Raw genomic sequence first — 26,844 nt, forward strand, 5'->3', positions numbered from 1 at the left:
TGCGGTGCCTAGAGAGACCATTACAGATAACGGTCCACAACTTATTGGTAAGCCATTTTAGGTTATGTGTGAGAAGTGGAATATTGATCACATTATTTCTCTTAGTCATTAACTTAGATCCAATGGCCTAGCTGAACAAATGATCTTCACGGTGAAATCCCTAATTCTCAAATGTTAACAAACTAAGCAAGATCTACACATTGCACTGTTACATCTTTAAGTGCAACTATTCCATGATGGGGAAGATTTTCCCCTTGTCGGGCGAGTGCGGTGGGCAGGCCCAGGAGTGGTCGCGCAACCATCTGCTGCCTGCGATTGGGCCCTGACCATGATTTTACGTGGCTGGGTGGCCAGTTAACGGCCAGAGAGCATGAATCGTGCGCTGAAACACTCAGCGCTGCTGGGGTGGGGGCGGGGGGCCAGTGCATAAGTCAGTGCATGTGCATGGGTGCGCTTGCAGAAACCTCCCTGAAGACACAGAACCGCCTCAGGGAGTTGAAGATTTCCCACGTTAAAATTAAAGTTTTAAAAAATAAGGTAAACATGTCCCCTCGTGTAACTTTATTACTTGGCTCTGTCACATGAGCAGGGACATGTTGCAAATGAGTTCCGAAAACTTTTAAAATATTTTTAATTACCATCGGAAGCAGCATCCTGCCCATGGATGAGGTTTCCTCAAAAACTGAACAGCCGCTTGGCCTATTCACCTGCCCGCCAGCAGTAAGGTTGAATAGGCAGGGAAAAATTCTATTTAATTAATAGATTAATGGACATAACAGCACTCTTATTGTCAGTGGGCGTGCTGCCGACTCCTGCGCGCGTCTGCCAACTGAAATATTGCATGAATACATGATGATGGGATGCTCGCCTGATGTCATCACACACTATTTCGCGACCGTTCATGCTGGGCGTGTGCCCACATGCCGAGGTGAAAATTCAGTCCCGTTTGGCACCAATTTACCTAGTCTTACCCATTCTATTCCAAAACTAGAGAGCAACTTTTAAAACAACAAAAGATGACAATTAATGTGCATGAGAAAAATGTGGGTATAGATTTGCCAAATTTACAGTTGGGACTACAAATTCACATCCAGGATCCCACAGAAGATACGTGACAACCAGCTGAGGTGACAGAGATTTGTTCAGAACCAAGGTCATTACACACAAAGGTGCAATGGTGAGGTGTAACTGAGGACAAATCAGATCCATTCTAGCTTCTCAGTCACTGTGCAGTCCTACTACATGGAGGACTAGATCCCACATGCAACTAGGAATGACATCCAAGAGTGCAACCCCATACATCACTGTGAGCAATTAAAGACATCTCCAGACAAGGTTACCATTATTATATTACCTTTATGCATCAAATATGCATCAACCAGCAGATTACCTCTACACTTTAGAGACTCATAGATCCTTCACTTCTAGACACACATGTAATAGTAGCAATACATGAACATGCATTGTAAATAGTTATAATTCTTTGAATGGAGGGAATATTTATTTCAACAAAAAGAGGAATATTTTAATATTCTTTTAAGGATTGCAGCATGACATCACTTGAAGGGAGTGTGTCACACGATCCAGTTTTAGTTTCACTTTTGCTTTCAGCAGAGCACACATACACAGCTCTGCAGCTCTGATGTCTTCAAGCTTTCTATCCATTTATATATGTTCTCATATGCCTAGTTTAAGTAAATGAACCCACAGCATGTTTACACAATCCCTTATGAGTGATTGTTGCCTTTATATCATTATAAAAACACAACAGACTCTGTTTGAGGTTTTCTAAGTGCCCTGCTATAACCTGCTTAATAATAGTTGCAGTATTTTCCCAAGACAAATGTTAACTGGCCCATAGTCTCCTGCTTTCTGTCTTCTTCTTTTCTTGAATAGAGGAGTTATATTCACTAGTTTCCAATTTGATGGGACCTTTCTAGAGTCTATGGAATTTTAAAAAATTAAAACTAACGCATCTACAATCTCAGCAGCCAGTTCCTTTAACACCCTAAGCTGAATTCCATCAGGACATGGGGACTTTTCAACCTTTAGTTCTAAAATTTTCTCAATGTCCTTTCCCTGGTGATTGTAATTATTTTAAGTTCTTCTTTCCCTTTCACCTCTTGATTCTTACTTGCTTCTGGGATGCTATTTGTATCCACTACAGTGAAGACAGATGCAAAATATATGTTCAATTCATCCGCCTTTTCCTTATGTTCTGTTATTAATTCCCCGACACACTCTTAGGGACCAACTTTATATATATCAGTAGAGCGTACACCTCCGCCACGCTCTTTTAGCTCAACATTATTACAGTTATACAGCTTTTCCTTGAGGCTTTTCCCTGCTAGGTTGACGCTCAATAACTACAAATCTGAAAAAATAAATCTCTTTAGTAAGTTCATGAGGTCTTGGGATTTGTCAGCATTTAATCCCATTAATTTCTCTATTATTTCTTTACTTATGCTGATTTCTTTCAATTTCTCACTCTCACTAGACTCTTGGTTCTTTGCTATTTCCAGGATGTTTTTTGCGTCTTATAACGTGAAGACGGATATTGGTTTAATATATTTGTTTAATATCACTGTCATTTCCTTATTCCCAATTCCCAATTATAAAGTCACCTATTTCTCCCTCTAGTGGGCCCATGCTTACTTTCGCTAATCTCTTCCCATTTATATAACTATAAAAACATATACAATCCATTGTTTTTTGCCTCTTGCTAGTCTATTGTTATCTTGCCTCTTTTCTTCCTTTACAATTTCTTAGCCCTCCTTTGTTAAATTCTAAAATCCTTACTCAGGAGTACACATCTTTTTGGCACCTTTTTAAGCCTCTTCCTTTGATTTGATATTATGTTTAACTCCCATTGTTAGACCACCTTTTCTGCAGATTGTAGTGCCTGAAAGGAGGAATGTATAATTGTTGTAAATGATATCTTAACGTTTGAAGTGCTAACAATTGGTTATCTATATATTTTGATGGTGTTTCCCAAACTGCACAAGTCAACTCGTAGCTTGCTTTCACTTTCAAACTCATTATAAAATGCTACAATATTATGGTCACTCTTCTCTACAGACACCTTTACTACAAGGTTATTAAATGACCTTTTCTCATTGCAGATTACTAGATCCAAAATATTCTGTTCCCTAGTTGTTTCCTCAATATACTGACCTACAAAATTATCCTGTATACATTGCATTAATTTGTCCTCCATCTGTTACTGCAAATTTGACTTGTATCATCTATTTGAAGACTAAACACCCCATTCATAACTGTATTACCATTGTTATATGTGCCTCCAATTTCCTGATCTATACTCTGCCCGACATGACAACCACTATTATGGGGCCTATGAACAACTCGCACCAATGTCTTTTGCTTGCTGTTTCTTAGCCCCACTCAACTGATTCTACATAGAGTCATTATGACATAGAAGGAAGTCATTCAGCCCATCGATTCCATCCTGCCTGTCTATGCAAGAATCTAGTCAATCCCATTCCCCCAGTCTATCCCTGTAGCCCTGCCTCTTTACTTCCCTCAGTTGCCAAACATGTTTCATTTTTAAAATCATGGAATATCTCCACTTCCACCACCCTCATAGGGGGTGAATTCCAGTCCATTAGCAGTCGTACTATAAAAACATTCATCCTCACATCTTTCTTATATCTCTTGTCCAAAACTTGAAATCTGTGTCCCCTTGTCCTTGTATGATCAACTAATGGGAACAGCTTTTCTTTGCCTGCTTCATCTAGACCTTTAATAATCCTGTGCACAACTATCAGATCTCCCCTCAAACCTTTTGCCCCAAGGAGGACAACTCCAGCTTCTCCAACCTAACCTCGTAATTTAATTCCCCCATCCCTGGAACCATTCTCGTAAATCTCCTCTGCATTCTTTCAAGGGCATTCACATCCTTCCTAAAGTGTGGTGACCAGAACTGGATGCAATACTCCAGTGTAGCCTTATAAAGGTTCAGCATAACTTCCCTACTTTTGTATTCAATACATTTCCTTATGAAGTCCAAGGTCCCATATGCTTTGCTAACTACTCTCCCAATATGACCTGCCACCATCAAAGATCTATACATATGAACTGCCAGATCCTTCTGCTCTTGCACATTCTTAAGAACAATGGCAGTAAGTATACGCATTCATGATGGGACTGCCTGATCATTTTAGTCCATTGGAATAGTTTCTTTTAAATACATTTTAATTAAAGTTGGACCTCTGTGACAGGGTAATTTTTTCTTTTTATTGTTATTATTCTATGTAATTCTTTGGATGAACAAGTAATGTATCTGAAACGAATTTCCATATGGACAATAAAGCGAAATTGAATTGAATTAAATTAAGTAATGTCTCTCCCTATCCCCTCTGCCAAAATGCATCACTTCACATTTCACTTTTTTGTATTTCATCTGCCACTTATCTAATCATTCTGCTAATCCATCTAAGTCCTGTTGCAATTGCTTGGTATCAACCTCATTGTTTGCCATTCCTCCAAGTTTGGTATCACTGGCATTTTTTAAAATTTTACTCTGTATTCCAAGATCCATGTAATTTATATATATCAAAAAAGTAGTGGTCCTAGCACTGATCCTTGGAGTCCACCATTCTCCGGTAAGAAAAACACCCATTTACCATGACTCGCTGTTTTCTTCTCTTACAACTGTTATTTTTTATCCAAGCTGACAGTGACCTTCTTATTCTATGAGCTTTAATTTTGTTAACCCATCTTTTATGCAGTACTTGGTCAAATTCTTTCTTAAAATCCATATGTATCACATCCACTGCATTCCCTTCACCAACCTTCTTGGTTACTTCATCAAAATATTCAATTAGATTAGTCAAACTTGAGCTGCTTTTTACAAATCCATACTGGCTGTCCTTAATTAACTCAAAACTCTCCAGGTGCCTGTAATTTTCACTGTGATTACTGTTTCTAAAATCCTACCCACTGCTGATTTTAAACTGACTGGCCTGTCATTTGTAGAAATGTCCTTGCACTCTTTCTTGAAGGGTGGCACATTTGCACTTTTCAATCCTCCAGCACCTCCCCCATATCTAAGGTAGATTGGAAAATTATGACAAGCCCTTCCGGTATCTCCACCTCCATTTCCCTTGGTAACCTGCGATGCAAACCTTCCGCACCAGGAGCCTTATTCATCCTAATCATAGCCAGCCTTTCCAGCCTGCCTATCATTTTCTGCCAATTCATTACCACTAACATCTCTGCTTCTACCAATATTTTGTCAGCATCCTCTTGCTTCGTAAACGTCGATACAACATACTCATTAAGTATTCTAGCCTTGCGCTGTGCCTCTAAGCATAAACCACCGTCCTTGTCCCTTATAGGCCTCATCCCACCTCTTACTACCACTTAGTATTTACATGCTTATAGAAGATTTTTTGGGGCTTCCCTTTATGTCAGTTTGATTCTATTCTGAAACTTCCTTTGCCAGTGTTTTTTTTTTCATCTTTACTTCCCCTCTCAACTGGTGCTCACTTGAAGAATTTACCTGACAAGCAGCCTCTTTTTGGTTTCATTATTTCTCTATCCTCCTTGTCATTCAAGGAGTCCTGGCTTTTTTCCCCCTGCCTTTTCCTCTTGTTGGAATGTACCAAGCCTGTACCTGAAATGGCTCCTCCTTAAAGATCACACTTTGTTCCATCATAGGTTTTCCTATCAAACTTTGGTTCCATTTTACCCTTGCTGGTTCTCTCTTATCCTCTTAAATTTAGCTCTCTCCCAATTTAGAAATAGTACTTGAGATTGTTTCTTGTCCTTCTCCATTACTAATCTAAACTTTTTGATACAAGGATCACTTTTACCCGAGTGTTCTTCCGCAGACATTTGGTCTAGATATCCCACCTCATTCCCCAGCACCAGATATAGGAATGCCTCCTTCCTAGTTGGATCAGGAACATACCAGTAAAGGAAGTTCTCCTGAACACATTTCAGAAACATTTCATGCTGCTTGGTTTTCTGAGCTAAGGTCCTTCTCACCACCATCTTTATCTCATCCTTTATTGTTAGGGCTACCTCTACTCCTTTTGCATTTTGCCTATCTGTTCTAAAAGTTAAGTACCCTGAAATATCTCATTCCCAACCTTGGCCACTTTGCAACCATGTCACTGTAATAGCTGTTAGATAAAATCAATTAATTTCTATCTGTGCTATTAGTTCATCTAACTTGTAAATGCTTCCTATCTTACCTCAACCTCAGTAAGAATAATGTCTGAGGCCTATTCATTTTACTGACGAGGCCATGACTGAAATTTGCCAATTATTGTAATTGCACCTCAAAGCAGGGTAAGGCCCACATTGCTTGTAGTTGTCAACAACAACTTGCATTTACATGGTACATACTAAACCATCCCAAGGTGTTTCACAGGAGCATTATGTAGCAAATTTGACACAGAGCCATATAAGACAACATTAGGACAGATGTATTTGAGAGATAACAATACATTCAATGACTTTGGAGAAGAAAGGAATGTTGGAGATGTGGCAGTAGTTTGCAAGGACAATGATTGCAAGGGTTGTTTAATGAGTAGGGAGGCAATGATGGCAGATTTAAAAGAGAGTCGGACAGTACCTGAAGAGAGAGGACCATTAACAATATCAGCTACTGGTGTGGGACCAGAAAAGAGAGTTAGGCGGTCAGCAGTTTAGAGAAAATATGGCCAAGGGTGTGAGAGGTCCATTCTCATGGAAGTATGAGCATAGATAGGGCATGAGGGGAGATAGGAGGGAAACAAGAGGAAGATCAGAGTTTGGGGCTAGAGCACTGAGAAGCTTTAGAGGAAGTTTGTCCTGGTGGGTTCATAGAGGGAGAAAATTGGCAGAGGTGGCTGATCAGATCGTCACAATCTTAGTACAACAAAGGTGATTATGGGTTTCAATTTTTATGCATCTGACTCATTCTAAATTGCTGCTTGAGATATAAGTAACTTCTCACGTTTGCAACATATTGCTGCATAAGGGAGGCCACTGATACTCTATTCAAAGAGAGACAGCTGCAACTTATTCCCTCTTGCCAGAGACTGGTAGGCAGAGAGAGCATGAAGGTTTGCAAGATTGCAGTCTATCCCATGGTGCACGGTGCCATTGACTGCATGTACATCACCTTGCCCGTCCCTCATGCCAACTGCCATTTTCATGAACTGAAAGGGTTTTTACTTCCTTAATGTGCAGCTGGTGTGTGACCATAGACAGTGAATCATGCAGGTGAATGCTCTTTTTCCTGACTATAGTCACTAATGGACTGCGCAGTCCTCCGTACTGGCTGTATTTGACACACCACGACAAGTCAGAGGCTAACTACTGGGTGACTTTGCCAATTTGATTCATCCAATTGATACGAACATTAAAATCTCTCACAATTATTGACATGACTCCACTGTTGACATGACTCGTGACTCCAGTCCATATCCCGCACACGTGCATATCAGACATTCAGAGAACCATGCTGCCAAATGGTTGTTCTAGAGTACACTATCATCATCCTCAGGAAAAGAGAAAAAAATCACTGGTAATTTATAGGCCCCATGACAGTATCTAAACAGAGTATGAAGCAATAAATAATTGAGGCTTATAAGAAATGTACTGCAATAATTGAGAGAGATTTTAATGTTCGTATCAATTGGATGAAACAAATTGGCAAAGTTATCCTGGAGGATGAGTTCATAGAGTGTATTTGGGACAGTTTATCCGAACAACATGCTATGGAACCAACCAGGGAACAGCCTATTTTAGATCTGGTAATGCAAATTGAGGCAGGATTAATTAATGCCCTTCTAGTAAAGAATCCTCTTGGCAAGAGTGATCATAACATGGTAGAATTTCTTATTCAGTTTTGAGGATGAGAAATGTGGGCCTGAAACTACAGTCTTAAACTTAAATATAGGCAGTTAAACAGATATGCAGACAGAGGTGGCTAAAGTGAATAAGAAAACAGGTTAAAAGATAAGGCAACAGAGAAGCAGTAGCAGACGTTTCATAATTCTCAACAAAGATATATTCCATTGAGAAAGAAAAATTCCATGAGGCGGATACACCCTACGTGGTTAACTAAGGAAGTTAAGGATGGTATCAAATTGAAAAAAAGGCATACAATGCTGCAAAAATAGTGTTATGCTAGAAGATTATGAAAATTTTAGAAACCAACAAAGGATAATGACAAAAATAATAAAGAGGGGGAAATTGGATGAGAGAAAAATAGCAAGAATTATAAAAACTGACAGTAAAAGCTTCCAGGGGTATATAAATAGGAAAAGAGTAGCTAAAGTGAGTGTTGCCCCTTAGAGGATAAGAATGGGTAATTAATAATGGGAAACAAGGAAATGGCAGAGACTTTGAACAAGTATTTGTCTTCACAGTAGAAAACACAAAGAGCATCCCAAGGATAACAGAAAAGCAGTGGGCAGAAGGAGAGTGAGGAACTTAAAATAATCAGTATCGCTGGAGAAAAAGTACTAGGAAAACTAGTGGGACTAAAGGCTGACAAGTCTCTTGGACTTGAGGGCCTGCATCCTAGACTATTAGAATAAATGGTTGCAGAGATAGTGGGTGCATTGGTTGTAATCTTCCAAAATTCCTTTGCTTCTGAAAAGATTGGAAAATTGCAGGTGCAAAGTCACTAATGATAAACTTCCAGTCTTCCTTAGACACATGGGAGGTGCCAGAAGACTAGGGAATTGTGAATGTTACACCCTTGTTCAAAAAAGTGTCCAAGGATAAATCTGGCAACTACAAATCAGTCAGTTTGACCTCAGTTGTAGGGAAACATCTGGAAACTATAGTAAGGGATTAAATCAATAGTCACTTAACAAGTGCATGATAATTAAGGAAAGCTAGCATGGATTCATTAAGGGAAAATCATGTTTAGTAACTTGCTGGAGTTTTTTGAGAAGGTAACAGAGAAGGTTGATAAGGGAAACACTAATGATGTGGTGTATATGGATTTCCAAAAGACATTTGATAGATTGTCACACGACAGACTTGTGAGCAAAATTCTAGGTTATGGAATAAAAGGAGAAGTAAGCACTTGGATAAGAAATTGGCTGAGTGACAGGAAACAGAGAGTAGTGATAAATGGTTGTTTTTCAGATTGGAGGAAGGTCTGGAGTGGAGTTCCCCAGTGGTCAGTGTTGGGACCCTTGCTGTTCCTGATATATATTAATGACCTAGACTATGTCAGATGTGCAGGACATGATTCCAAAAGTTGGAGATGATATTAAGATTGGAAATGTTATCAACTGTGATGGGAATAGTCTTGAGCTTCAAAAGAACATAGACAGGTGGATTGGGCAGACAAGTGGCAGATGAAGTTCAATGCAGAGAAGAGTGAGGTAATTCATTTTGGCAGGGAAAATATGGTGAGACAGTCTAAGATAAAGAGAGAGCCTCTAAAGGAGGTGCTTGAATAGAGGGACCTCTGTACATATACACCTAGGTCATTGAAGGTGGCAGGGCATGTTGAGAGAGTAGTTAATAAAGCATATGGTATCTTAGGCTTTATTAATAGGGTCATTGAGTTACAAACTTGTGTAAAACACTCATTAGGCCTCATCTGGAGTACTGTGTCCAGTTCTGGGCACCATACTAGAGGAAGGATGTGAACGCATTGTAGGGAGTACAGAGGAGATTCACAAGAATGATTCCAGGAATAAAGAACTGTAGCTGTGAGGGTAGATTTGAGAGGTTGGGACCGTTTTTCTTGGAGACAAGAAGACTGAGAGGAGACTTGATAGAGGTATTCAAGATCCTGAGGAGCATGGACAGGGTAACTAGTGAGAAACTGTTCCCACTCGAGAACATCAAGAACTAGACAGCACAGCACAGATTCAAAATAATTGGCAAAAGGACTAAATGTGATGTGAGGAAATATGTCAAGAATCTGGAACAAACTTTGTAAAAGGGTGGTGGAGCTAAGTTCGATTGTGGTATTCAAAAGAGAATAGGATTGCTACCTGAAAATAAATAACTTACAGACTCAATGGGCCAAATGGCCTCCTTCTGCACTGTAAATATACTGTGAAAAGAAAGGAGGGAGACAGAAAGTAGGAAATTATAGGCCAGTTAGACTAACATCTGTCATTTGGAAAATGCTGGAATCCAGTACTAAGGAGCTAGTAGCAGGACAGCAGTGGGTGAGGTTAGTTCTAGAGTTGTAGGATATGTCATTTGAAAATGAGCTCACGGACCTTGAAAAAATGTTTGAGATCATTGTGCTTATTCCTGCACTGCATTCCATATGCATGGAACAACCTTTCTGATATTGACCTCCACTGCTACTTGTTCTTACTGCCTCTTGGGCATTTGTCTGGAGGACCTCCTGTCCCTCCCTAGTGTTCCTGGATATCCCCACATTTCTGGCACTAAATCCTCCAGTGTTGTGCTTGAAAACCTTGGTCCATGCTCTCTCTCTCTCTCTCATTCAGCCATTGCACAAAATATCAGATGACTCTGACCACTTTTTGCAGCCACAGTGCACCCCAACTTTAAGGGGTGCAGGATACCTTAAAGTAACACTCCGCACTCGTGATACTTTACCCCAGTGTAGCCAATCAACAGTGCAGGTAGCATTGGCTGCATGCATTATCGGGGGCTCAATATTGCAACAGTCATGTAAAATACAAATGACACACAAATTTACTATGCTGCCTGCAATTCCATGACCAGGTGCAGTTTAATTGTGTGCGCCGATCCCACGCCTGTTTTTAGGGTTAGCAAATTTCTTCACCTGTAGTTTTTTGTCATAGGGTATGTATTGATTTTACCTTGAATTAGGCTTATGACCATAATATATGTTGTTATAGTCAATTTGCTATATTACAGTGATAGGTAGGCAGCTAGAAAGATGGGTGTAAACTGATATTGCTCCCAGTGCATTGTTCAGTTGTAGATTGACGTTTGCTGTGACTGTGTAGCCTAAACATAATTTCTGTATTGCGTTTTCTTATCGATTAATTTCTGACAGTAAATAATCACAGCTATGTGGCCTGCACCCAACCCATTCCCAGTACAAAGTTTATTTTGAGTACGCTATTTGCTTCATACCGTTTATACGAGAGGAGAGGCGCAAAATACACATAGCTACAGTTCTTTATCCCTGGAATAATTCTTGTGAATCTCCCCTGTGCTCTTTCCAATGCCTTCACATTCTTCCTCTAGTATGGTGCACAGAACTGGATGCAGTACTCCAGATGAGGCCTAAATAGTGTCTGACACAAGTTCACATGGCCTCCTTACCCTTGTACACAATGCACCTATTATGAAAGCCTAAGATACCAAATGCTTTATTAACTGCCCTCTCAACATGCCCTGCCACCTTCAATGACCTAGGTATGTATGTACAGATGTCCCTCTGTTCCTGCACCTCCTTTAGAAGCTCTCTCTTTATTTTAGACTGTCTCACCATAATTTTCCTGCCACAATAAATCATCTCACACTTCTCTCCATTGAATTTTATCTGCCACTTGTCTGCCCAATCCACCAACATGTCGATGTCTTTTTGAAGTACAAAATATATGCAGGCAAATGCTGAGAGCCAAATTCAAACTACATGTGACTGATGCAGATTCTGAGAGCCAAAGGACATGCTGTCCTGAATTTTTCCCACTTCGGGCGGACTTGGTGGGAGTGGACGGGGGTGGTTGCAGAGCTGGCAATCGGCTCCGCACCGCCATTTTACATGGGCAGGCCAATTAAGGCCCACCCAGTGTAATATGCGAGTGGTAGCACTAAGCAGGCGGGGGAATGAGGGAGAGTCGGGTCCAGCGCTCTTTCGCACATGCACACGAAAAGGGCGCTTCAATTTGCCTGAGGCATGGAGATTGAAGTGCTTTTGAAAAAAATAAATGAACGTCATAAAAATATAATGAAACACATCCCCTCATGGAATGTGTCACATTAGATGGGACATGTTTTTATTTTTCATAAAAAAACTTTTTATTCGTAAATGCTTTAGGAAATCTCATCCTGCTCGTGGATGAGGTTTCCTAAAAAATGTAAAGGCAGCTTGGCCTTTTCACCTGCCTGCCAACCATAAGGTTGGACAGGCAACATAAACTTGAAATTAATTACTTCATTAATGGTCTTAATAGGCCTATCAATTATCGACGGCTGAGCAGCCAACTCCGGCGCGCGCCCGCCGAATAAAACATTGCAGACAGCGTGATGATGTCGGGAGGCACGCCTGACATCGCGCGTTATTTTACGCACCGGTGTGTTGGGCCCGCCCCCGCATGCTGACTGAAATCCTGACCGCTGTTTCTAGAAAGAAACACAAAGTGCCATAATTACATTGTCTGATTTAAGACGACATTTTAGTTCATCTGGTTGCACAGTGTGATGATGACCACGAAACCATTGCCGATTGTTGTAAAAACCCATCTGGTTCACTAATTTCCTTCAGGGAAGGAAATCTGCTGTCCTTATCTAGTCTGGCTTACATGTGACTCCAGACCCACAACATTGTGATTGACTCTTAAAATGTCATCTGAATAGGGACAATTAGGGATAGGCAATAAACGCTGGCCTAACCAGAGACACCCACATACCATGAATGAATTTAAAAAAAAGAACGTTTCAGCTGAGCAAAAAGATAAGTTATTTCACTGGAAAAATTTATTTTTTTTTAACTTATACAGGAAGTTAAGAGGAGGTGATAAATAGGGGAACTGCAATGTATATGGGATACAGAAACTTTCAGAAAGCCTTTGACAAGGTATCACATAGTATCACATCAGTCTGACTTCAGTGGTGGGCAAATTATTGGAAACAATTCTGAGATACAGGATAAACTTCACTTAGAAAATGGATTGATCAGGGATTGTCAGCATTGTTTTGTGAGGGGAAGATCGTTTCTTATTAACTTAATAGAATTTTTTGAGGAAGTAACAAGGAAGATTGATGAGGATAGTGCTGTGGATATTGTCTATATGTATTTCAGTAAGGCATTTGACAAGGTCCCACATGGCAGACAGGTCAGGAAAGTGAGATCTCATGGGATACAGGGGAAGCTGGCAGGTTGGATCCAAAATTGGCTCAGTGACAGGAAACAAAAGGTAATGGTTGATGGATGTGTTTGTGAATGGGAAACAGTTTCCAGTGGTGCTCCACAGAGCTCAGTGTTGGGGCCCTTGCTGCTTGTTGTATATATCAATGATTTAGACTTAAATGTGGGAGGCGTGATTGGGAAATTTGCAGATGACACAAAAATTGGCCACGTAGTGGATAGTGAAGAGGGTAGCTATCAACTCGAGAATTTGGTTCAGTGGCCAAAGAAGTGGCAGATGGAATTCAATCCAGAAAAATGTGAGGCAATGCATTTGGGAGGGCAAACAAAGCAAAAGAATACTCAGTAAACAAGAAGTTATTGAGAGGGGTTGAGGAAGTGAGAGACAAGGTGGTCAAGAAAGCATATGGAATGTTTTCCTTTATTGGGCAAGGTATTGAATACAAAAGCAGGGATGTAATGATGGAACTTGATAAAGCGCTGGGTAGGCCACAGCTGGAATTTTGTGTACTGTTCTGGTTACCACATTACAGGAAGGACATAATTGCTTTGGAGAGAGTGCAGAGGAGATTTACAAGAATCTTGCCAGGGCTTGAAAATTGCAGCTTTGAGGAGAGATTGGATAGGCTTGGTTAGTTTTCTGTAGAATAGAGGAGACTAGGGGGTGACTAGATAGGGTAGACAGGAAAGACTTGTTTCCCCTAGCTGAGGGGTCATTTATGATGGGGCCTTGATTTACTGTGATTGGTAGAAGGATTAGAGGGGACATGTGGACAAACCTTTTCACCCAGAGGGTGGTGGGCATCTGGAATTCACAGCCTAAGTTGGTGGTTGAGGCTGGAATGCTCAACTCATTTAAAAGGTACCTGGATCTGCATCTGAAGTGCTGTAACCTGCAAGATGCTGGAAATTGGGTTTAAAATGAGCGGCTAGTTTCTTATTTTTTTCTTTTCGGCTGGCACAGACATGATGGGCTGAGTGGCCTCTTTCTGCACTGTAACTTTTCAATGGTTCTGTGGTTCCACAGAAGGCTACTGGAAAAAATTAAAGGGCTATTGGAGAAAAAAAAGGAAAGGTAGCAATTTGAATTGTAGAATATGAGAAGCACATGTGCTTAGAACAATGTTTGTATACAGGATGAACATCAACATTGACTTGATTAGGATGAACAGCTTGTTTATGTTGTTAATATCTATGTGCAATTCTTCATAATTCCATAATTTTAATCACTGTTATAGTTATCAAATACACTGCAAAAGACATATAGTGCTGAAAACCAGTTTGAAATGGACATAGGTTGGGAGGAGGGAAGATGCCTCATAATTCTTACCTTAGTCTTGGAATCTTACCTTAGTGTTGCTAGAACCTATCACACATTACTAAGCATCGGAACATTCATTCATTTGTACTCTGCATGAGGGCAGATCCTTGACTCATTGCTGATGCTTCATCCTGAGCCATTTTCTTGGCAGTTTTTGTCACTGGTGGTTTGCCATTGCAATCCACTCTCAGGAACAGGGTGAGGAGACAGGTCTCACGCCTACCTCAGCCAGAACGAGAATCAAACCCTCGCTTTTGGTGTTGTTCTAAGCTAGCCATCTAGCCAACTAAGGTAACTAGTCCCAAACATCAGAAAACCAGTTAATAAAAATGCAATTCAACATATAAATCAGTGGCAAAACATTTTTGTTGTAAAGCAGTATACCTTATATCCAAGAGATAAAAATAAAAAACTGCAGATGCTGGAAATCCAAAACAAAAACAGAAACAGAAATACCTGGAAAAACTCAGCAGGTCTGGCAGCATCGGCGGAGAAGAGCACAGTTGACATTTCGATTCCTCATGACCCTTCAACAGAACAGTTCTTCATAATCCCATAATTTTAATCACTGTTATAGTTATCAAATACAATGCAAAAGACATATAGTGCTGAAAAACAGTTTGAAATGGACATAGGTTGGGAGGAGGGAAGATGCCTCATAATTCTTGCTTTAGTCTTGGAATCTTACCTTAGTGTTGCTAGAACCTATCACACATTACTAAGCATCAGAACATTCATTCATTTGTACTCTTCATGAGGGCAGATCCTAGACTCATTGCTGATGCTTCATTCTGGCAGTTCTGTTGAAGGGTCATGAGGACTCGAAACGTCAACTGTGCTCTTCTCCACCGATGCTGCCAGACCTGCTGAGTTTTTCCAAGTATTTCTGTTTCTGTTTTCGTACCTTATATCCAATGTTGTTCATATATCGATAGAGATAGGTTGATAAATTATGGATCTAAAATGCTAAGTGTTTTGATGTAAAAGTGATGCAATTTTCCCATAGGGGGCTATAATTTGAGGTGCAAGTCCGCTACCCCATTCTAAAATATCTACTAAATTCTCATGGAATTGACTAGTGGTAAAGGAAGTGCCCACCTTCAAACTGGTGGCTGTATGAAAATGACAAGATATTGAGAACAAAGCTGCTTTAGCCATTTTGCACCAGAATTGCACCCGACTTATTTAAAGTATCTTAAAAAACAGGTAACTTCCCTAAAAGACTAGTCAAAGCAGGGACTGGTTGAATCACACAAACTCTGGCCTAGATTTTCACTGCCAGGCTGGGAGCACATATTCGGGACATTTCCCAGCTCCTCAAACCCAGCCATGAGAAAGTGCTCCAGAATTTGGAATTTTCTTTCCGGTTTGGCGGGCTTCTCTGGGAATCCAGCCAGGCCACCCTGGAATGAGCGCAGAGGCTGCCGGGTGCATAGGTTGGCTGGTTGGAAGGCCTGCCTCAGTGCTCCACCACTGTGTCCAAGATTTAAAAATCACAGTAAAACATAACACAGCCCTCACCCCCCATCCTTGCCAACCCATGGCCCCACATACCCCTCATGCCACCTAATGTCCCTCTGCTCACCCTCCTGGCCTTTTATAGTGCCAGTGCCAACTTGGTGTCAACTCATGTCCCTGGCCATTACCGTTTTTCCTTTATACCTATCACGCCAACTCACCGAGTATCCACCATGGGCAGACCTCAGGAGCAATGCTGAGATGAAATAAAATAAAGTTCTAAGTGTCCATTTAAGACTACTTTTTTCAAAAAAACACTAACTCATAAAAACCCATTCATTACATTTACATTCTTTCAGCTACATAATCCTTTATAAGGACAAAAATTTCACCCAAGTGAATAACCCATTATAAAAACAACCATTGGAATTCATAGTCGCACTTCAAAGTGTCTGTAACCAATTTGAGCTGTCAGTCAAACTGTGAAATGGCAAGCACCCTACTGTGATAATGGAAGGTTATGAAATCAGTCATGCACCACTAATCCAGTAGTGAAAACCCTCAGGCTTATGTCAACAGACAAAAATGATATAGCAAGAATTTGTTTTTCAACATTTCAGACATTTTTTCAAGGATTTGAGGACAGGAGTTGCAAATGCCTTGATAGCTTGACAGTTGCCTTTGACAGTTCATATTGACACTTTTGATAGTTGCCCTTAAAAGCCCATTTTGACACTTTTGACAGTTGCCTCCGACAGTTCATTGTGAAATTTATGACAGTTCCAACGAGCAAGACAGTTAATGAGCTTATGCACTTTTTATGCACATTCATGCCTGCTTTGAACAATCTCAAGTAGCGCCTTACCTTCCCCAAATGGACTTGATTTCCCCTAAATGGTACCTGACTTCCCACAACGGGCATCTGACCTCCCACAAAGGTGTCCTGGGACCATATCTAAAGGTGTATCCTACTTCTTCAAAAGGCTCTCCAAAGGGCTCTACAAAGTTTAGATTTGCTCCTAATAAGTCTAATCTGCGCACCTGGGTCACCAAAATTAGACATGACAGGAGGCAACTGCTTCTGAAAAACACGCATGTGCAAATCCCACAACCCGGGTCCATTCCTGACGCCGCTCAAATGGTAAGTGCCATGTTCGGGGGTGGGGCTTCTGGATTTCAGTCTCTTCCACCATTTTCACAATGACGGAGAGGCTCTCCGTCATTGTGAAAATCCAGGCCTCAATGTCCACAAAGTTTGTCTGAAGCATCAGCTTTGGTTCGAGTGATTTTCTCAGCTTTGCAGCCTGAAAGAATTCTGGTAGCTGCCTTTCAGCAGTTTCCAATAGGGAAACTTTTATTAGCATCCTCCTGTTATGGAGTCCTCATCATTGGGTTCACAATGGGTATTGTCATATATGTCCTTATAATCGTGGAGGAGCAGGAGGAAGAGGTTGTACCTTCCATCTGAGTTTTCAGCCCATGACCTCTTTCTTGATGATGTTTCATAAGAAATCTGCTTAAGGAAACATGTTCCTGCAGGAACCCATAGAATGAATGAAATCTATGCCAGTAGCGCAAAAAAGTTCATAGCAAATAGGCAGCCTATTTTATACCATACCTGATTTTTCTTTTTCTATTGTCTGGTGTAGACCAATTTCACCCTAATGTATCTCATTAAAACCTGACCTCCAAACATCCTCTCAAGCACAAAATCAAGCTAAGAATGGACAATTCTTAGAACAATGAATATGATAGATAGGGGGATTTCTATGGATGTCATTTATATGAACTTCTAGAAGAACAAGGTTCCGCATTAGAAATTGTTAACAAAAATGAGAGCACATGGAATTGGAGGCAACTTTTAACATGGGTAGGGAAATAAGGCTGCAGTGTTGTGGTCTTTGAGGCAAATAATGAAGATATCTTGGACCAGACACATAGCCAATGAAGAGGTGCTAGTAAAATCTGAGACCAAAAGAACTCTGCTGACCAAGATCAGGAAGACAATTAGAATTTCTTGGGCGTGTAATAATAAATCATGATTTGGAAAATATGATGCTGGTGGGAAAGATCAATGGGAAAATAGATCGCGTTAGACAAAGAACAGTCTTTCTATACAGCCTCGCAAACTGGATGAATGTATCATAACGAAGATGACCCACACCTCCAGAGTAAGACATGGAGGTCCATGGTTGCCATTGCCCTCCTAGGGCATAGTACCTGAAAGGAGAGAGAGAATTGGTTAGGGGGCAGGGGAAAAGAGTAGGCCATATATCATTTCTTTCCATACCATGTACTGCAAAACTCATTTAAATGGGTACTTAAATTGGCAGGATGTGATGAGTAGTGGCCACCAGTGATTTGGACGGACCCCTTATTTTTGCAATATATTCATGAACGACTTTGATGAAGCAATAAAGAGCCATATATCCAAATTTGCTGATGACATCAAGTTAGATGATAGCAAATTAGGAAACTACAGGCCAGTTAGCTTAACATCTGTCATAGGGGAAATGCCACAATCTATTATTAAGGTTATAACAGGGCACTTAGAAAATCTTAATGGAATCAGGCAGAGTCAACACGGTTTTATGAAAGGGAAATCGTGTTTGACTAATTTGTTAGAGTTCTTTGAAGAAGTAACAAGCAACATGGATAAAGGGGAAAACAAAAACAGAATTACCTGGAAAAACTCAGCAGGTCTGGCAGCATCGGCGGAGAAGAAGGGTCATGAGGACTCGAAACGTCAACTCTTTTCTTCTCCGCCGATGCTGCCAGACCTGCTGAGTTTTTCCAGGTAATTCTGTTTTTGTTTTGGATTTCCAGCATCCGCAGTTTTTTTGTTTTTATCTATGGATAAAGGGGAACTTGTAGATGCGGTGTATTTGGATTTCCAAAAGACATTTGATAAGGTAGCACATCAAAGGTTACTACACAAAATAAAGGTTCATGGTGTAGGGGGTAACACATTAGCACGGATAGAGGATTGGTTATCTAACAAAAAGTAGAGAATAAATATAATGGGTTATTTTCAGGTTAACAAGCTGTTATTTGGGGAATGCTAGATGGATCAGTGCTGAGGCCTCAACCATTTACGATTTGTATAAATGATTTGGATGAAAGGGCCAAATGTTTGGTTGCTAAATTTGCTTTTGACACAAAGGAAAGTGACTTGTGAAAGGGACATAAGGAGCCTACAAAGGAATATAGATAGATTGAGTGAGTAGGCAAAAAGATGAAGTATAATGTAGGAAAATGTGATCTTGTCCACTTTGTTAGGAAGAATAGAAAAACAGCATATTATCTAAATGGAGAGAGATTGCAGAACCCTGCGGTAGAGAGAAATCTGGTTGTCCTGGTACATGAATCACAAAAAGTTAGTATACAGGTACAGCAAGTGATTTGGAAGGCAAATAAAATGTTGTTGTTTATTGCAAGGGGAATGGAGTATAAGGGCAAAATTTTTAGCTCCTTGGGTGGGTGCATGCCTGACCCAACTGGGTGTAAAATGACGCGCAATATTTTGGTCGGCGGACATGTGCCGCAGTTGGCAGTAGGCCTGCCGACAAAAGGACTATTAAGGCTATTAAAAAGTTAACTAAAAGAAATTTTTCACTGCCCATCCAACCTTACTTGGCAGGCAGGCGAAAAAGCCAAGTGGCCTTTGTACTTTTTTGGAAACCTCATCCACAGGGCGGGATGTGGTTTCCAAAAGCAAATAAAAAAATACAAGTTTTAAAATTTAATTAGTAACATTGTCCCTGCTCATATGACAGAGTCAGATGAGGGGACATGTTTAACGCTTATAAGATCTATTTATTTTTTTTTGAAATTGTTTATCTGCCTCAGGGAGATTTACAAGCATGCACATGCACAAAGTTCATGCTGGCCCCTCTCGCACTTGCGCACCCCCCCCTGCCCACACAGCTGCTGCTCATGTTTCATGCTGGACGGTCCTTAATTGGCCCGCCAATGTGAAATCACCTTCCGGCCCCAATCGAGTGGGGTAGTCGGGAAACCGACTACCCCCTTCCCCTCCCCCCTGCCCCCGCCGAGCCCACCTGACAAGGGTGAAATTCTGCCCTAAAAGTAGGGAACTTTGGCTCTGGTTGTACAGGACATTGATGAAACCACATCTAGAATACTGTGTACAGTTTTGGCCTCTTTACTTAAGAAAAGACATAATTGCATTAGAAGCAGTACAGAAAAGGTTCACTTGACTGATTCTTGGGATGAAGTGGTTATCTTAGGGGGAAAGGTTGGATAAGTTGGGCCCATATCTACTGGAGTTTAGAAGATTGAGAGATGATCTTATTGAAACATATCAGACCCTGAGGGGACTTGACAGGGTGAATGCTGAAAGGACGATACACTGTTTAAAAATAAGGATCCCCTATTTAAGACGAAGATGGGAAGATTTTTTTTTCTCTCTCAGGGGGTTGTTAGTCTGTGGAATTCTGTTCTCCAGAGAACAATGGAGGCTGGGCTCATTGAATATTTTTAAGGCTGAGTTAGATAGATTCTTGATCAACAAGTGTGAAATGATATAGGGACCGACAGGAAAGTAGAGTTGAGGCCACAATCGGATCAACCATGATCTTATCAAATGGTGGAGCAGGCTCGAGGGGCCAAATAGCCTAGTCCTGCTCCTAATGTGTATGTTTGTATGTAGATTGCATAGTAAAGTGACAACTTTTTAAAATTTATTTATGGGATGTAGATGTCACTACCTAGGCCAGCATTTATTGACTATCCCTAATTGCTCTTGAGAAGTTGGTGATGAGCTGCCTTCTTTAACTGTTGCAATCCATGTGATGTAGGTACACCCACAGTGCTGTTAGGGAGGAGTTCCAGGATTTTGACCCAGCGACCGTGAAGGAATGACAATATATTTCCAAGTCAGTATGGCAAGTGGCTTGGAGGGGAACTTCCAAGTGGTGGCTTTCCTATGTGTCTGCTGTCCTTGTCCTTCTAGTTGGTAACGGTCATGGGTTTGGGAGGTGCTGTCTAAGGAGCCTTGGTGAGTTCCTGCAATGCATCTTGCAGGTGGTACACTGCTGCCACTGAGCGTCAGTGGTGGAAGGAGCGAATGTTTGTGAATAGGGTGCCAATCAAGCAGGCTGCTTTTTCTTGGATGGTGTCAACCTTCTTGAGTATTGTTGGAGCTGCACCCATCCAGGCATGTGGAGAGTATTCCATCACATTCCTGCCCTGTGCCTTGTAAATAGTGGACAGATTTTGGGAAGTCAGGAGGTGAGTTACTTGCTGCAGGATTCTTAGATTCTGACCTGGTCTTGTAGCCACAGTATTTATATGGCTAGTCCAGTTCAGCTTCTGTTCAATGGATGTTGATAGTGGGGATTCAGCGATGGTAATGCCAATGAATGTCGAGGGGAAATGGTTAGATTCTCTCTTGTTGGAGATGGTCATTGCTTGGCACTTATGTGGCATGAATGTTACTTGCTACTTGTTAGCCCAAGCCTGGATATTGTCCAAGTCTTGCTGCATTTGTGCATGGACTGCTTCAGTATCTGAGAAGTCGCAAATGGTGCTGAATATTGTGCAATCATCAGCAAACATCCCCACTTCTGACTTTATGATGGAAGGAAGGTCAGGACACTACCCTGAGGAACTCCTGCAGTGATGTCCTGGAATTGAGATGACTGACCTCCAACAACCACAACCATCCTCCTTTGTGCTAGGTATGACTGAACATTGAGAGATTAATTGATTTGGTAAAACAGTGACAGCTGCAGTTCACTGTGAGGAAGTGAGAGATCATCCACTTTGGACTCAAGAAAGAACTGGACTCAGAGTATTTTCTTAATAGTGAGAAGCTAGAAACCATGGAGGAGCAGAGACATTTAAATGACCAAGTTCAGAAATCACTAAAAATTACTGGGCAGACACAAAAAGTAATTAAAATGGCTAATGGAATGTTAGCCTTTTATCTCAGCAGGGCTAGAATACAAAGGGCTGGAAGCTTGGCCTAAATAGCCAAGTGGTTATGGTACTGGGTTTGTAACCCCAAGATCAAGAGTTCAAATCTCACAATGGCAAACTATGAAACAATGTAACTTCATCTGAAACAGATGGAAACGGGTTTGTACTCGAAAGAGTTACAAAGGGCTGGAAGTTATGCTACAGTTGTGTAAAGCTTTGGTTAGACTGTACCTAGAGCACTTTATTCAGTTCTTGGCATCGCATCACAGGAATTGGCTTTGAATGGGATGCAGCACAGATTTACCAGAATGGTACCAAGTCTAAAAGGGTTAAATTATGAGAACAGACCCTGCATAGCCTAAGCTTTATTCCCTTAAATATAAAAGATTAAGGTTACAAAATTGAGGTATTTAAGATCATTAAAGGAGTTGAAGGGGCAAATAGAAACTGTCTTCTCAGGTGGAGAGCCCAGGACAATGAGACATAACAATCACAGGTCATCTGAGGAAATACTTCTTCACACATTGGGCAGTGGAAATCTGGAATTTTTTACCTAAAAATGCTGTTGAGGGTAGGCTTGTTGAAAATGTAAAAATTGAGATTGAAAGATCTCTTGTGAGGCAATGGTATTAACTGTTGCAGAACCAAGATGGCCATTTGAAGTTAAGGTGCAGATCAACCATGATCTAATTGAAAAGCAGAACAGGCTGAAAAAGGGCTGAATTATTCTTGTGTTCATATTGAAGTGGTTTAACTGTACAAGTATAGTTAGAGCAATTGCTTGTTTTTGCCACTGTGATTATTCCATGAGCTTCTCTGTGCTGTTTTTAAACCTATTCTGCTGTAGCTCCAAGGTGATAACACAGCTCGGGATGCCAGTGATGCTTGGCTGTATTGTGGTACTGTTAGCATCTTGGGAATGGAGGTAGCATAATCTCAGGGCTTTGAAGCTTCCACTGCTGGTGCTTCATCCCAGTGGTGAGTGAGGTGTTACTTTTGAGGTGGACTCCGTGTCCCTAAATAAAGGACAGGAAAATTGTGTGTGTGTCAGTGTCATGTGAGAATATTTGATAACATTCATTGCCTTCACTTATATATAAAAAAAATGACCATTTGAGAAGATGCCCAGCATTTGTTGAACTGTACCCCAACAAGAACTCTAAACCTTTGGCAAGGGGAGAAAATTTTCAGGCAAAGAAAATTCAACAAACTCTCACAGGAACAATGCAAGACTGTTAATTGCTGTAAATGCCATCCTCATACTCGGCTCAGCCAGCACCAAACACTGCAAAGAGCACATACACACGTGAACAAACAACAGTTTTCATCATTCTGGCTCAAGCACACTACTGAGCTTGCCAACTCTGGATTAATAGCTTTTCTGCCCGGCTTTTCTCAGGTTTTAATTTAGCTTCATGGGTGCCACCTCCAGTTCTTTGTCCAACTAACCATTATTCTGTGTGAGCCTAAAGGGTGAGTGCTGACAGGTTTTTGGACAGTGAAAGGAAGGGAAACACAGGCTGTTGATGCTGTCCTCACTTTGTGCTTATGCTTTCTAGCAGAGGCAGTAGAAGGACCATGACTAATGTCCTTACCAATTGAATCATCAGTAAAACAGCCATCCACAGAATCACAGAATCACATTGTAGAAGAGAGCCTTCGGCCCATCGAGTCTGCACTAACACGTGAGAAACACCTGACCTACCTACCTAATCCCATTTACCAGCACTTGGCCCATAGCCTTGAATGTTATGACATGCCAAGTGCTCATCCAGCTACTTTTTAAAGGATGTGAGGCAACCCGCCTCCACCACCCTCCCAGGCAGTGCATTCCAGACCGTCACCACCCTCTGGGTAAAAAAGTTTTTCCTCATATCCCCCTAAACCTCCTGCCCCTCACCTTGAACTTATGCCCCCTTGTGACTGACCCTTCAACTAAGGGGAACAGCTGCTCCCTATCCACCCTGTCCATTCCCCTCATAATCTTGTACACCTCGATCAGGTCACCTCTCAGTCTTCTCTGCTCCAACGAAAACCACCCAAGTCTATCCAACCTCTCATCATAACTGAAATGTTTCATCCCAGGCAACATCCTGGTGAATCTCCTCTGCACCCCCTCAGTGCAATCACATCCTTCCTTTTATGTGGCGACCAGAACTGCACTCAGTACTCCAGCTGTGGCTGCACCAAGGATCTATGCAACTCCAACATGACCTCACTACTTTTGTAATCTATGCCTCTATCCAACTTGTTTTTCTTTCATTTCAAAGTCTTAAGATTGGCCTGTATTGCAATGCAATTGAAACTGTCATTGGAAAGTTTTGAAACTTAAAAAAATGAACTTGCATGCCAAATGTATAACATCTTCTAATCCTACAATCAACACATCTGTATTGACACATTCAGATCCAAATGATGTGATTATATAATTTGGATCACAATGTAAATCTTCAGTTGTGCTTTTTTGGTAACTGCTGGTAGGCTCCATTTAGCAGCATTTTGTCATCAGGATGGCAGATATTTCTGTCCCTCCCTTTATTTTAGATTCAATGAGGCGAGAGTCCCTGCAGTTTTCCACATTATCTGCTATTCAATTCCTCCACAGCAACAGTTAATTCTTGCTCTGTCAGAGACAGCAGCAGCAAGCCCTTCTGATGAGCTGTAATGAGTGACTAAATTGAAACACCTTCCAAATTGGCTAGGCTAGAGTTACAACTACATCAGTCAATGAGAGAATTGACTGCTTAGCTGTTTGCAATGAAAAAGACATTTTCCACGTTATTTTAAGCAATATGTCAGTGCAAAGATATAAATCAGTATATTGGTTTTCATACTGAATCTACAGAATAAACAAAATATCCTATGAGGTTTCTTTGGAAGGCAGAAAATGTGGAGAGAGCACACTATATGTTATAAGCTCAAGGTTACATTCTTATTGTTTGTGCTATAGTTTCAAACAATTTGTATTGCCTTTTTAATAACCAGTGTCCTGCATGGTATTTTAATATCACAATTGGATATAATTTCGCGATTGCAGGTTGTGGGTAGAGGTTAATGAAAGCTATTATAAATGGGGGATTTGCTTCAATCTGAATGTAAGATTCGGAGTAAAATAATCATTTCTGTGGTACAGAGGAAAATGTTATCGGCAATCCTGCATTTTACACGCATAACTGCGAGTCAGTAATCAGCTAAGTACCATAATCCTCCTTAGAGGGTAAAATCTTACTTGACCTCCAGCTATATACAGCACATGATAACAGCATTAAATTGTAAAACTCCTCAATGCTCCTCCCAGAAGTCTCCACTGTAGGTCATCAACTATCAAAGTTGGGTTGGTGGGTCTGAAGTCCCACTTTCTTGTTTTGAGATGGCTCTACTGATTCCAATTTGTTAATGTGGTTGGTATCTCAATATATAGGGAGAATAATTCTGCATGCAAGCTCGGCAAGGCTGCAATTATTGGAAGCTTTTGAATGTAATTTTGCTAAGCCTGGGGAGATTAAAGAAAAGTGCTTGCCAGCTTGGATTTGATGCATTCTTCTGGACAGAATGCTCTCTATTGCGCAGATGTGCAATGGCAAATAGGAAGGTAAAACCAGGTAGTATGTTTAGCAAAAAAAATACATAAAAATGGTTATAATTTTCAAGTGTACAACTAAGGCAGTAGAAGGATACTTCATGGACTTTAATTACTTTGCTGTTCATTGCAGTGTTTTGTGATGAGTAGTTAAATGATTTGGCGTTGAAGTGCTTCAGTGCCATGTTTAGCTTCACTCTCCGCTCAATTTAAGATTAATGGCAAACAAATAAAAATGCTAGAATGTTTTGCATTTATGATGGCTACGCAATAGTCCAATTAATGCTTGACTGTCTTCACAATTTCTAGTACATGGGAAAGCATTGGTTAAAATATTTTAATTCTAATACATTGTTGTTGGAAACGCAACCCTGATTGATTTTTTTTTTGTTTATTTCCATCCAGAAAAAGGAGCCCATCAACATCCAGGGAACACAATCGAAAATACGACCAGAGGGACGAGAGAGCAGATCCGTCACAGTATGCACTTTTGGAAAGTGCAATGCAAAGATCACCTACAGAATATGCAGATCGTGACAAACGATCCCTGCGTGGGTCACGGATCTATGATGACTCTGAACATATTGAGTACAGAGAAAGTAGGGACTCCAGTCGTAGAAGTCGAAGAAGGTCTCAAGAGTTCAAAGATTTTGTAGATGAGGATATTGATGTACAAACCAGGGATGAATATGAAAGACAGAGGCGAGAGGAGGAGTACCAAACGCGTTATCGTAGTGATCCAAATTTGGCTCGTTACCCTGTCAAACCTCAACCATACGAGGAGCAAATGCGGATGCATGCTGAAGTATCAAGGGCTCGTCATGAACGAAGACACAGTGATGTGTCTTTGGCTTATACAGAGGTGGATGATGCACAAGTTTCAATGCATAGAATGGAAAGGCAGTCAAGACAACGCTCTGCATGTGACCGTAGAATCCCTGTACAAAGTCAACGTTCGTATTCTATGGAAAGAACACAAGACATGCAAGGGCCTAGTTCTAGTTGGCAAAGGACCCCAAATCACAGTCCACCGACACCTAGGCGAAGCCCAATCCCCTTTGATAGGAGTGATATGCGTCGATCAGATTCATTGCGGCAACAACATCACTTGGATCCAAGTTCTGCTGTTAAGAAAACAAAACGGGAGAAGATGGAAACCATGCTACGAAATGACTCACTCAGCTCAGACCAATCTGAATCGGTAAGGCCACCACCACCCAAGCCACATAAAACAAAGAAAGGAGGTAAAACACGCCAAGTCTCATTGAGTAGCTCAGAGGAAGAGCTTGCTTCTACTCCAGAATATACCAGCTGTGATGATGTAGAGATTGAGAGTGAAAGTGTCAGTGAAAAAGGTAAGCATTAACAGACTTTGTTCCAGTTTTTAAATTGGATTATCAAGTTTTAGTTAGGTTCACATTGTTTAATAGTTGTCCAAAGTTTTCAATTTAAATAAAAGTAGTGGCATTTAAGTATTTAGATCAGGATACTCACAAATTTGATCTTTACCAATCC

At 40.9% G+C, this 26,844-nt stretch overlaps 1 protein-coding gene across 1 annotated transcript in view; it reads left to right on the forward strand.

Annotated features, from left to right (window-relative positions):
* rims2a (regulating synaptic membrane exocytosis 2a) overlaps positions 1–26,844 on the forward strand; it is a 1,407,304-nt gene that overhangs the window by 749,262 nt on the left and 631,198 nt on the right. Inside the window, 2 exon segments of the mRNA XM_041189340.1 lie at positions 23,222–23,236; positions 25,735–26,684. Of these exon segments, the coding sequence (XP_041045274.1) occupies positions 23,222–23,236; positions 25,735–26,684 (965 nt within the window).

This window comes from Carcharodon carcharias, chromosome 6, assembly GCF_017639515.1.
Source record: "Carcharodon carcharias isolate sCarCar2 chromosome 6, sCarCar2.pri, whole genome shotgun sequence".
In the NCBI taxonomy this organism is placed as follows: Eukaryota; Metazoa; Chordata; class Chondrichthyes; order Lamniformes; family Lamnidae; genus Carcharodon; species Carcharodon carcharias.